Below are 12,855 nucleotides of genomic sequence, written 5' to 3'. Positions count from 1 at the left end.
ACAATAATAAGAAGATCCTTTAGTTACCGCGAGCTAACCTCACAGTCAACCACAGGTCCAGACCACACCTCCCCCGCTCTGCCTGCCTCCCTGATGAGGCGTTCACACCGAACGCGGCCGGCACGGCGGAGGCGTCAAGTTTCAATGTAAAGACACGAATTGCCGCGGCGCAATTTCAGCAGCGAGTTTGACGCGACTCGTCAACCAATCAGGGACTCAGCTTTGAGCATGTGACATTTTCAGTGACTAGATCAAAGAGTAGAAGTAAACATTCAAGATGGCGGCCTGATTTGAGGATTGTCGTCCTGACCTCCCATCCATTTATCAGCCCGCGGGGGCTGCTAGCTTCCCGGAGAATGTCCCAGTTGGATGACGGCGGGATACATCCTGGATAGATCGTCAGCCCGTCACAGAGCTCCTTGACCTGGATGGACGCCTACGCTAGCTAGCCGGCCGGTGGTAGCTTAGCGAGCTAGTGAGCTCCACTCCTCAGGCTCCAGCAGAGCTGATGGCGAGCGCTGCTGTCCAGGCTGCGGGTCTCTGGGTAGTGGAGCCCGCTCTGCTTGCCCGCCGGCGGTTAGCTGCCTGGCAGCCCGGAGATCCGTCACGAGTACCGTTATGGCGCACGAGATCGCTCTAGCATCATGGGTTTATAATCCCCCAGTTTTAATTTAACTCCCTCCTCTATAGTTAACCCTTTAACACCGGGGACATTTCCAGCGACAGCAAAATAACACACGATCTTAGAACTACACAAGTAACCCTCATACTCTCTTATAGGGTCCAGATGACCCCATCCTTACATTTAGGTGTTAGCCCTTCCATGAAGAAGGTGAACAAGACTTCATGTCTGTCAGTGGACACCAGTAAAGATCGACAATCATGGAAAAAAGAAGTTCAGCGTACTGTCTTATGGGTCCAGATGACAGAATGCATGACATGGATCAACAGGCACGGATGAATAATGTGATTCTCACGGGACTTCAACTACAACCCCGGGTGCAGCCTGGTGCTACCAGCGCTAGCACGGATGCTAACGGAGCTGTGACGGATGCTAACCCGACTGTGGAGAATCAAGTTGGAGAATTTCTTGCGTCCAAAGGGATTTCCTTGGACCTAAACACTGTTGAGGTCTGTCATCCGCTTCCTCGGAGAAAGAATACGGATAAACCAGCGATCCTGATCAGGTCTGTGAATCGAAAGCACAAGATAGCTCTGATGAAACAACGAGAACACCTGAAGGGGTCTACGGTGCATCTTAACCATCATTTATCCAAATATCACGCTGAGCTGGAGAAGCACGCGAGGCTCCTTCTCAAGAGGAAACAGATCCATTCAACATGGATCCAGAACTCCAGAATCTTTGTGAAACCACTCGGACCACCGGACCAGACGAAGCCTCTGGAAATAAAATCCATGAAAGACTTTGAGAACTGTGAGATTACGCAGTCTGACCCTTTAATTCAAGCAAAATGTGAAATGTGAACTCTAAAGACCGTTGAAGGTGAACTCTGACCCGGTTCTGAGCAGCAGAACTTGGAGCACAATTCCCTTGAAATGAGACCTTCACAGTCTCTCAGTCATAACAATGAAGAACGATTACGTGGCCTTAAACTGCTCCTAACTGTGATGTAGCACTGATTCTGCTCAAACTACTGATCTTATTTCTTTTTAAATTATTACTTTTTGTATAATTATAATAATTCTTTGATGAAAACAATCTGCACAAAGTGTATTTTTTCAATGAGAATATTAGATTATTGTGACTGATTAATCTAAATTATTTATCTGTGGATGTTTTGAAACTTGATTACATCACTGATCTTAATGACTCTTCCTAACCTAAATTTATTATTGTAGAGTAGAAATATTTGATATTAAGTCCTGAACCGGATATTGATAATTCATGTGGAGAAAATGGTCGAGTCGGGATGGGATTATATAAGTTCACTTCCTCCCTTTCAAGCGATTTACTTGTGATTCAATGTGATGTTATTTTTTTCATGTATTATTCCTGATTGCTTGAAATAAACCATTTCATTCATTCATTCATTCATTCATTCATTCATTCATTCATTCATTCAAGTTTCCGGTGTGATCGTAGCTTCAGAGCTAGCCTTCAGTTAACCCTTTAACTCCGGAGCTCCAGTGGTGAGCCGCTTTTCTCCTTCAAAACAAAGTTACCGTACGTTAAATATTTTGTGTTTAAGCATCACTGGTGGCGCCTCAGGTGTGGAAGGTTAAAGCTCAAAGTGGACCACCGACTGAGGTAACGTTGAAACGGTCCTCAGCTCTCACTGCAGGAGTGAAGCACACAGAACCAGAGACTGGTGAAAACAAACACCGCGATGTGCATGCCGGCGCCTCTGAAGAGCTCTCCAAAACATGTGAAGTACTCATCATCATCCATGACGTGACAGCGAACGAATTCCAGAACAGCTCCGGCGGTTGCTCTGCAGCAGGAGCGCCAAGGCGTCGAGCAGTAAATTTGACAGACGTCTAAAGAGACGCGGCAAACGCACATCTGAACATTTGGATCATTCTTTAGTGTTTTTAAAATCCATCCTCAACATTTGTTCAAACCTCTTTAGTGTTTTAACCTAATTAGTTCAACGTTAGATATCAGTTTTTGTCCTACTTTTCTTTCTGACAGTTTTGTGAGTTTATTGTTTACATCTTTTAAATTCAGCTTAGGCTGTGGGGGTGTAGGATCTGTAAGGGTTCTGATGGTTCTGATGGTTCTGATGGTTCTGAGAGCCTGCTTCCTCTGCAGACGTGTTTCTGTGGTCCAGCCTGACCTCTGCAGCCCTTTGTGTTGTGTATCGCTGCAGCAGTGTGTTGTACCAAACAGCAGCTTAAGTTCAGTGTACAGGGGGGGTGGGGGGGGGTCTAAGTGGATGTTTGGCTGGAGGCGGGACTCGACCCCGCTGCTCCATATTGGCGCCCGGAGCGAGTCTGATGTGACAAACGAAGCTTTTCTGAAGCCTCAGTATTCAGGAGTGATGCGTTCAAGGCCCCTCCGGCTTTCCAGCGTCTGGTGAACGGCGGGTTAGCCAATATTTCAACGTGTCTGATGTCTGAGTTAAAGCTTTTGGTTCTCATCACACAGCACAGGATGTCTCTTCTGTCGTTTGTAAACATCGTTTGCATTTCTGCAAAGAGATTGTTGTTGACAAACACCTGAGGACGGTCTCACCTGAGGACTGTCACACCTGAGGACTGTCACACCTGAGGACGGTCACACCTGAGGACTGTCTCACCTGAGGACTGTCTCACCTGAGGACTGTCTCACCTGAGGACGGTCACACCTGAGGACGGTCACACCTGAGGACGGTCACACCTGAGGACTGTCTCACCTGAGGACGGTCACACCTGAGGACTGTCACACCTGAGGACGGTCACACCTGAGGACTGTCTCACCTGATGATTCGAAGGCAGCACGGAAGAAAATGACAGACGACTTTCACTTGTAGAAGGAAAAACTGTCCTAGTGCCCATCGAATGACCTTCTGATGGTTCTGGATGGTTCTGATGGATTCTGAATGGTTCTGAAGATACTGGACTGTTATAATGAGTCTGAACAGTTCTTATGATCATGGACGGTTCGGCTGACTTTGGACAGTTCTAATAACTGGATGGTTCTGCTGGTTCTGGACTATCTGATGAATCTGGACTGTTGTGATGATTCTGGTTTTTGCATGTGGGGGCTCTCGGGTCGGGTTCTGATGATGTCATCGGAGGCGTTCTCGCGGTCTCCGGTGCTGGAGGCCTGTTTGTGATAAACGGTTGTTGTTTTTTGTCTCGTGGTCGCAGACGGCGCTCTGGAGGGATGCTGTGATGGGGGGCTCATGTAAGCGGCGTGATCAGCGGCGGTCTCCAGATGCAGGAGAACCGTCCTGGTCTCTTCACGCCGCGTGTTGCGTAACCTGAGAGGGTTTGATACTTCTGTCAGATCCTCAGATCTGATGTTTGTAATCTGATGGATTCTTGAGGGAGACAGCTGAGCGGCGAGAAACAGACGACCAGCGGAAGACACGCCCCTCAGCTGGTTACCCTCAGACGGGTCAATATTCCTGTTTTCCTGGATCAATTGTGATTCTGTAGATCTGGATCTCTGCAGACATGAAGCAGAATTTCCGTTTATGGGAATAAAAACCACAATGTGGATCAGAACTGCTGCAGGTTTTATCCAAAATGTTTCTTAAAGAAGAAATTCACTTCCAGATAATCATTTATTTAAAAGCCTTTAGTGAGAAAAGTGAAGTTTATTGTTTTAGATTCCAGATGTTTGAGTACTTTATGAATATTAGAACTGAGATATTTGTAATATTTTTTTTTTAATTGGTTAAAATAATGAAAATAAGGAACAAATAGAAATAAAATGATTTCTAGCAGACGACCAAAGAAAAGGTGGAGATGTTCAGGTGATGTGGGGGGCGGAGTCATCCTCTGAGGAACTGGGGAGGATCAGGATGAAGACGACAGGAGAATCCAACAAAAGGTGGATCTGGCGTCCCTCAGGGTCCGGTCTGGGGGTCCTGCAGGTTCTGCTGGTTCCTGCATGAGCAAAAACTCCTGAAGGAAAAACGTTTCTGTGCAGGTGATCCTCTAACGTTCTGCAGTTTGCAGGTTTGATTCCTGCTCTGCTGCTCATGGGTTGAAGAGACACCAACCCCCCCCCCCCCCCCCACACACAACGTGCTGTTAGCTCCGCCCACTGCTCTGCTGCTCTCAGTGCCTGAATGTGTGTGACTGTAAAAGTGAAACATTGGATCGATTTCCAAACGCTCTGTCATTAAAAATTATTAGTTTACATTAAATTAAAATTTTGAGTTGATAGTTTACTCAACTAAAAATGTAATTAGATAAAAACAGATCATTTTAAATGTAACAAATTACAGAACTTTTGTGATCCAGTGTTTCACTATTTACAGTGAGATCAGGTGACTGCAGGTGTTTCCTGTCCGTATGTCTCTGATTCTGTAAATAAGTTTAAACTCTTGATTTCCAGTCTGAGATCCGGTTCGTCTTTTGTCCCTCCAGCTCTCCGTAGCTCCTCTGACGCGGATTAAAAGCCGATAAACGAAGGAGCTCACGCATCGACACGTTCGGTGTGATGACCTCTGACGTTCTCCTCGCCGCTGACGGCGGGATCCTAAACGGCCGCCCGAGCTGTCGCGTTCGCTCCTTCAGCTCTGAACGCACTTCCTGCTGAGAGCAGCTGACAGGACGGCTGATGAGGGTCCCGCTCATCCCGGCTGACGGACACTCGGGGGGACGAGCTCTGACATTTAGACGCTTCCACCCCAGAAGACACAGACGCGTCTGCGCAGCATCTAAATGCCAGCCGTCTGAGTGTCGTGGTTAACCTGCCAGAGTCATGTGATCAAAGACGAGTCGGTAATGAAGTGGAAACGAGCGTCAATGATGAGCGACGACCAGCCGCTGATGAACTCACCTGACCGGTCCACGCCGGTGTGAGGATGAGGAGTGATGAAGGGCCTGAAGCTGTTGACCTGCATCGTAGCCTTGTTTATTCTGCTTATTTCACGTCACTTTATAGACCCGTAACAAACAGTAATAAACTGTTAGTACACCTGTAATACACCTGTAATACACCTGTAATACACCTGTAATACACCTTTGATAAACCTTTGATAAACCTTTGATAAACCTTATTACACCTGTGATAAACTGATTCTAAGAATTGCAGAGAAAAACGTTTTTTTCTCCTTTAGACCTTTGGTTCTGGAAAAGGGGTGGAGCTTGAAAACTATCTATTAAAAATGACAGGAAGTTTACAGGAAGTCCAAAGCAAACCAGAAAAAAGGAGGAGGTCCCCAAGGCTCTGATCTGGATCCACTTCTTCTGTGTTTTTACTGTTATTCCAGCAGGTTGTGGTTTCTATTCGTGTGAATGCGACAGGAAGTTCAAGAGTTTCAGCCGTTAGTGCAGTTCAAAGGTTTTTCTAGTTGTTTTTTAAAAGCGTTTTGGTTTTGCTCCTGAACACATCCCTGGACTGTCCCAAAGTTGAAACCATCTCAGACTTTGTCTTCAGCCCAACTGAACTAGTTTTCCTCCTTTTGTCCAGACAGTCAACATCTTAACATTTAATTCAGATGAATGTCTTGAAGTTGAGTGACGGCATCTGGACTTTGGTCTAAACTGAAGAAGTGATTTGGATCAGCAGTGATCAGATTGTCCTGAAAGTCCAGATGCGGTGACTCCCGTCGGTGCCGGCAGGACCCGGATGAAGGAGAACCTTCTGTGTGACGTCCGCCTGTGTTTGTTGACAGTGTGAGTCGGTGTAAGGAGATGGATGGCGCCGGCAGGGCGCGGCACGCCCCCATGTCTCCGTCGGACTTCCTGGACAAGCTGATGGGAAGAACATCGGGATACGACGCTCGGATAAGACCCAACTTCAAAGGTTCTTCACTAAACTGTTGTAGTGGGACATTTCAGCCTGATCGTTTGAGTCTTTAGTGTTTCTGTTGTTGTAGCTTTTCTTCATTGTTCTTTTTGAATCTTTCTTCATCGTTCAGCTGCATCTCCTCTTTATCCTGAATGGTTGATCTCACGTTCGTTAAGTAAAGATCAGTTCTAGAACACAACTTATTGGGCATTTTTGATGAGGAACAGATGATTACCAAAGATTACAGATCAGCTTCCTGAGGACTTCCTTTCTGGAAATGTTTTGTTTCTCCAGAACCGGCACAATCTCATCCCGACTCGTCACACGTCGACGTTTGGTTAAAGACTCTCCTCGTCAAAAAGGGACGTTTGTTTCCCCACTCCTCGTGTCCTGACGTGCTGGCTGCTCCTATTACACTACCCAACCTCCAGGCCGCAAACTGGTACCAGTCCAGTACCAGGACGCGGACCGCACAGGTATCCATTTGGACACTACAACATTTAAAGGACCCAAATTTACCACACACAACATCCTGGATACAAAGTTTATTTTAAAGACACGGACACACATGCTCTCCTACACAAGGACAGCTATCACCCCAAACACACGTTTGCAGGCCTGGTGAAGTCCCAGCTGCTCAGGTTCCACAGAATCTGCACGCAGAGGGAGGATTTCAGGCAGGCGACAGGAACGCTCTGTTCAGCCCTGTCCAGCAGAGGGTACACCAGGACCTTCCTCAGGGGAGTCCTCAAAACATTTCTGGAACCAACCCCCCAGATATCAGCTGCCATCCCATTCGTGACCAATTACTCCGAATCATCCGTCAAATTAGTCAAAAAAATCAAAACTCACTTCAAGACAACTATCAATTCTCAGCTTGGACAGAACCTCAGACTTATTTCAGAAAAACAAAAAGACCACTTGGTGAGAGCAAAACTTCCCTCTACTGTTAATCCGGACTCTACAAATTCCTGAGTTCAAACAATTACCTTGGATCCTGAACGACAAAACAAAGCAGGTTTTCCAATCACCCAGTAGAGCGTCGGTCCACTCCTCCAACTGTGTGCACGTCATCACCTGTAAGAAATGCAACAAAAAGTATGTTGGGGAAACAGGGAGGACGTTACACACACGCTTCCACGGCCACAAACGTAACATTTTGGGTCAACTAAAAACCCTCCACACTTTGGTCCAGCACTTCCTGGCCCGTGGTTGGGAGTCGGTCCGGGGTTCGGTGCTGGAGTGTACTCCACTCTGGAGCCAGGCCCAGAGGAGGAGGGCTGAGAAGAGCTGGATCACCAGGCTGGACACTCTCTCCCAAAACGACCTCAACGAGCGGCTGCCCTTTACCCCCTGGATCAGCATTCCTCCCAGAGGAGGTTCTTCTAATCCTAACCCGGTCCAGAACCCCTAAACTTATCCCTTCTCCGGGGGGGTGGGCTCTAAACCTAACCACCTCCTCCCCGGGGAACAGCTGACAGGCATCCAAATTGGATGCCCCCCCCTTCAAATTAGATTAAAATCAATCTTATTGTAATTATTTCACTTCCCTTCCTGGGATGGGGTGGTCCTGGTGCCCTGCCCCTGGTGAGGCTGTATGGAGTGTGCATTACCCCTCCCTCTGATGGAGGGTAGGGTCCGAACGGTTATCCTACTAACCCTAACCTTTAATCTGGTACTGGACGCGGATTGGCACCAGTACCAGACGTACCAGGCGCGGACCAGGCTACGGTTGGGTTACTGGTCCTGACCACGACCTGAGGTTCGGTCCAGTTCATGAGGTTCGGTCCATGTTCGGCACGACGTCCGACAAAACGACTGGACTCCTGATTTAATTGGATCAGCCAGCACGTCAAAAAACGAGGAGTCGAATCGATTTGGGAATGAGAACGTGTTGCTAGAGCAGAGACATGGATCATTCTAAGAACCTCTGGATTCACTGCTCAGCTGTAACTGCTCGTTCTGATCACTGTTATCATCTGACGGTGGTGTCTCCATGTCCTCCTGCAGGCCCGCCAGTCAACGTCTCCTGTAACATCTTCATCAACAGCTTTGGCTCCATCGCAGAGACCACCATGGTAAGTCAGGGGGACTGGATCCTCCAAAGCAGTTTGCTTCAGGGAGCGTCTCAAACTTTTGAAGGTTGCTTTCAGAAATCTGTTCTGAGGATTTTACCGAGAAACGGTGAGCATCTCTCTGCTGCTGGTTCTGATGCTTTTGTCCCTGACAGGATGACATGAATCCATCCAGATCCCTGCAGATCTGTGGGTGGAGCTCTACGCTCAGCAGAGCTGATGTCCGGGTCAGCACCTGTTGGAATTCAGAACCCCCTCCCTGAACCACCACCTTATCGTGGTGGAGGGGTTTGTGATCTGAAGGGCTAAGCAGTCTGGGGCTTCTGGCCCCCGTAGGGTCTCCACGGCAGACTGGTTCTGGGTGACGAGCCAGAGAGTGGCTCAGAACCCCCACGAGAAGCACAAACAAAGATTCGGTTAAATCGCCCCTGATTGGCGTCACCAGGGCCCCACTAGAGCCAGGCCTGAGGATGGGACGACCAGTTGAGCGCCTGATGACCGGGAAAGATCCAGGACATTATTGAGGGATTACGTCTCTTGGCTCTTTACGTCTCTTTGGGTCCCCCCAGAGGCGCTTGTTGGGGAGAGGGAAGTCTGGGTATCTTTGCTTGGGCTGGATGATGGATGATTGGATGGATATTATGGGATGGATGATGGATGATTGGATGGATGATAGATGGATGGATATTATGGGATGGATGATTGGATGGATGATGGATGGATGGATATTATGGGGTGGATGATGGATGGATGATGGATGATTGGATGGATGATGGATAATAGATGGATGATGGATAATAGATGGATGATGGATGATTGGATGGATGATGGATGATAGATGGATGATGGATGGATATAATGGGATGGATGATGGATGATAGATGGATGATGGATGATTGGATTGATGATGGATGGATGATGGATGGATGGATATTATGGGATGGATGATGAATGGATGATGGATGGATATAATGGGATGGATGATGGATGGATGATGGATGATAGATGGATGATGGATGATTGGATGGATGATGGATGGATGATGGATGGATGGACATTATGGGATGGATGATGAATGGATGATGGATGGATATAATGGGATGGATGATGGATGGATGATGAATGGATGGATATTATGGGATGGATGATGAATGGATGATGGATGGATATAATGGGATGGATGATGGATGGATGGAATTCCTCATTCTTCCTGTCTGTGAACTCAGACGTGCAGATCTGGTTGTTCAAGCTCTATAGAACTGATTTTTGCAGACATTCACACTTGTGTTGTTAAAAGACGTCGGAGAGGAGATGTAGAAAAGACAAACTCTAAACTAGAGCGGTTCTGATGTAGTTAAAACTGAAGTCAAAATTCTGGATGGAGAGAATCAATGATGGATGGACAGAAACCTAGAATTGGACCTTGTTGTTCCCCGTACTCAGACTGTGGGTTTACTCCAGTAGTTTTAATAGAACCTTTAACCCCCGTCCCCGTGGTTGAACATCTTTCCTGATGAGGACGCCGGTTCCTTTCAGCAGGTGACCACCGTGTCTAGGAGACTTCCCAGCTCCACCACAGATGCTGAGCATTATGGGATGTTCCCATCAGAAGCACACAGAGCTTCATTTGCAGAGGAAAGCCCGTGACAGACGGAGGGAGGGATGATGGAGAGGAGCAGACAGAGATGAAGATGGGAGGAGACAACTGCGCAGACAGGAATAGCAGACGTGCAGCAAAGACGTTTAGCGGCTGTGACAGGAGGAGCGGCGGGCTGCACTCTCCCTGTTTGTTCTGCATGTTACTCACGGAAACGCGCGCTCCCATCAGGGTCATGAGAGGAACAAAGCTCTCTGATGTCACCCACAGATGAAGGACCAGCTCTCAACTTCCAGGAATTCTCTGTGGAAACCAGGATTCAGGAAGGAGACGAGGATTCTGAAGAGATTCCTCTGACCTTTCTGCAGGTCCACTCACAGTTTACCTTCACTTGTCTCATTCTGGGGGGGACTCGAGCAGAGAGGATTCTGGGAAAAATCTGCGCTTCATCTGAGATCTTCAAATGAGCAGCAGAGCCTTCTCATGAGCTCAGATGGTTGATGAGTGGAGATGAGATGAAACTTGGAGACTTCAGAGCAGTTTGTGTCGTTTTCCTGACGTCTGTCTGTAACCATGACGACAGCGTGACAGGATGGATGATGGATGGATGATGTGGCACGTTAGAAGTGCTGCATCCTTCCAGAGACATTTTTCCGCTTTGACTGATCCTCAGACGCTCAGCAGAGAAAAAGTTCTGGTTGATCCCAAAGGATTGTTCTTCAGGATTTTCCTCTGAGAGGAATTCTGATGGAGAAGGAAGCAGGCGGAGCCAGGCTGGAAGAGGAGACGGGACTGCTGAGGAGGAGGGCCGTGCTCAGCGAAGAGCGTGCACGTTCATGCCTCCATATGTCAGGAGGATTAAGACCTTTCTCACCATCTGCCCCCCCTCCCCCACCCTGCCATATGAGCATGATAACAGAGACTTCTGAGGAGAAGAAAGGATAAACTTCTGGAACACCATGAAAGATCAAGACGGAGGGATGAAGGGATGGAGGTCAGATGGAGGTCAGATGGAGGGATGGAGGTCAGATGGAGGGATGGAGGTCAGATGGAGGTCAGATGGAGGGATGGAGGTCAGATGGAGAGATGGAGGGATGGAGGTCAGATGGAGGGATGGAGGTCAGATGGAGGGATGGAGGTCAGATGGAGGTCAGATGGAGGTCAGATGGAGGGATGGAGGTCAGATGGAGAAATGGAGGTCAGATGGAGGTCAGATGGAGGTCAGATGGAGGGATGGAGGTCAGATGGAGGTCAGATGGAGGTCAGATGGAGGTCAGACCACAGCTTTGGGAGCCGTCTGGACCCCTCACTTGGTTGACGTTCTCTCAGGAAAGCCTGAGTGATATCATGTAGGTTTAGCTCCGCCCACCAAAACATTTTCCAAAAGTGGGTGGAGCTAAGTAAAATCCACAGCGTACAATAAAGGGACCAGGAATTTGGTCCGCCCATCTGCCAATCAGAGAAACTGAACCTAAAAACTCCAGACTGACGTTCGATGTCCCAGACCCTGAGACCAAACCCGACCTGATTGGTCCAGACATCAGCGCTGGAGCCGGCTGGGTTCTTGACCCGGAGTTACGGGACGAAGTGGGTCTGAACGGAACCGCCACTTTGACTTTGGAGTAGAACCGACGACTCCGTGCTGAGATCTGTCTCAGATTAACGAGGACACACAGAACTGTAACGTAAATGAGTCCATATTTAGATCAGATTACAGGAGAGATTTAGTAATCCCACGCTGAGAGTTTCTCCTTCTGGACTCAAATCTGTGACTTTAGTCTCAAAGTTCTTTTTTGAAACTCGACTATAATTAAAAAAGAGATGATTAGAATGATATCAATGGCAGATATTGATCTGCTCTTATTAAATTATTAAAGACCTCGTGATGCCTTCAGGTGACCTCACCTGAACGCATCCTCCCTGCTCTGCCATCAATGAGAATCGGTCAGATTAATAACATAAACAATGTTTGCTGCTCAGAGCAGAGATTACAGAATAATCCCTTTGATATAATCTCTTGTTCTTTTTAACCGTCTAAATAATCTGATCCACCTGAACGGATTACGGAAACCTTCATCCTTTGACTGGATGCCTCTCGAGTTTAGTGAGCCTGAAGTTTAGTTTCATCCAAACACGACTTTGATCCTCTGATTCTAAACTCGGCACCAACCCGACCCGCCGAACGGTTGAGTCCAGGTTCTGGTTCTGGTTCTGCTTTTAGGTCAGCCTCACTGTTGTTTCCGGTTCTCGCTGACGGCGCCCTGAGGTGCAGAGGTGCAGCGTGTCTTCATGGAACCAGTCAGGTTCTGGTTCTGACACCATGTGACGGGTTGTGTCTGCTGCAGACGCCGTGAGGCGTTCGTGGTCAACGCAGAACAATATTCAGACCCGTCAGCATTACTGTATGTAAACACCTCGTTTCTGGGAGGATGAATGAGGTTGAAGCTCCTCCCACAGTGAGGAATCTGCTCGTGCACGCCTCGTGCACGCTGATGCTTCCACCCTGTTCTGTTGTGATTACATCACAGGAAGAGAGAGGCTGCGTCTGTGTGGGAGTGCCTGCTGTGCACACACACACATGCACATGCACACATGCACATGCACACATGCACACATGCACATGCACATGCACACATGCACATGCACACATGCACATGCACATGCACACATGCACAGGGCCCCGGGCCAGGTCGCTTCACTCTGCTCTTCCCTCCTGCATAAACAGATTTAGCTCCCTGCTCCTCATTTGTGTCCTTTAATCCGCCGTGGGT

General features: G+C 48.0%; 1 protein-coding gene across 2 annotated transcripts in view; it reads left to right on the top strand.

The window, feature by feature from the left end:
* The window catches only part of glra3 (glycine receptor, alpha 3), a 34,024-nt gene that overhangs the window by 2,530 nt on the left and 18,639 nt on the right, over positions 1 to 12,855 (top strand). For both annotated transcript variants that reach the window (XM_024290123.2, XM_024290121.2), the window contains exons 2-3: positions 6,297 to 6,427; positions 8,423 to 8,490. In XM_024290123.2, the coding sequence (XP_024145891.1) occupies positions 6,297 to 6,427; positions 8,423 to 8,490 (199 nt within the window). The remainder of the gene's footprint in view (positions 1 to 6,296; positions 6,428 to 8,422; positions 8,491 to 12,855) is intronic.

The sequence above is a fragment of the Oryzias melastigma genome, linkage group LG1 (assembly GCF_002922805.2).
Source record: "Oryzias melastigma strain HK-1 linkage group LG1, ASM292280v2, whole genome shotgun sequence".
NCBI lineage: Eukaryota > Metazoa > Chordata > Actinopteri > Beloniformes > Adrianichthyidae > Oryzias > Oryzias melastigma.
This window is presented reverse-complemented; position numbering and strand designations above follow the sequence as displayed.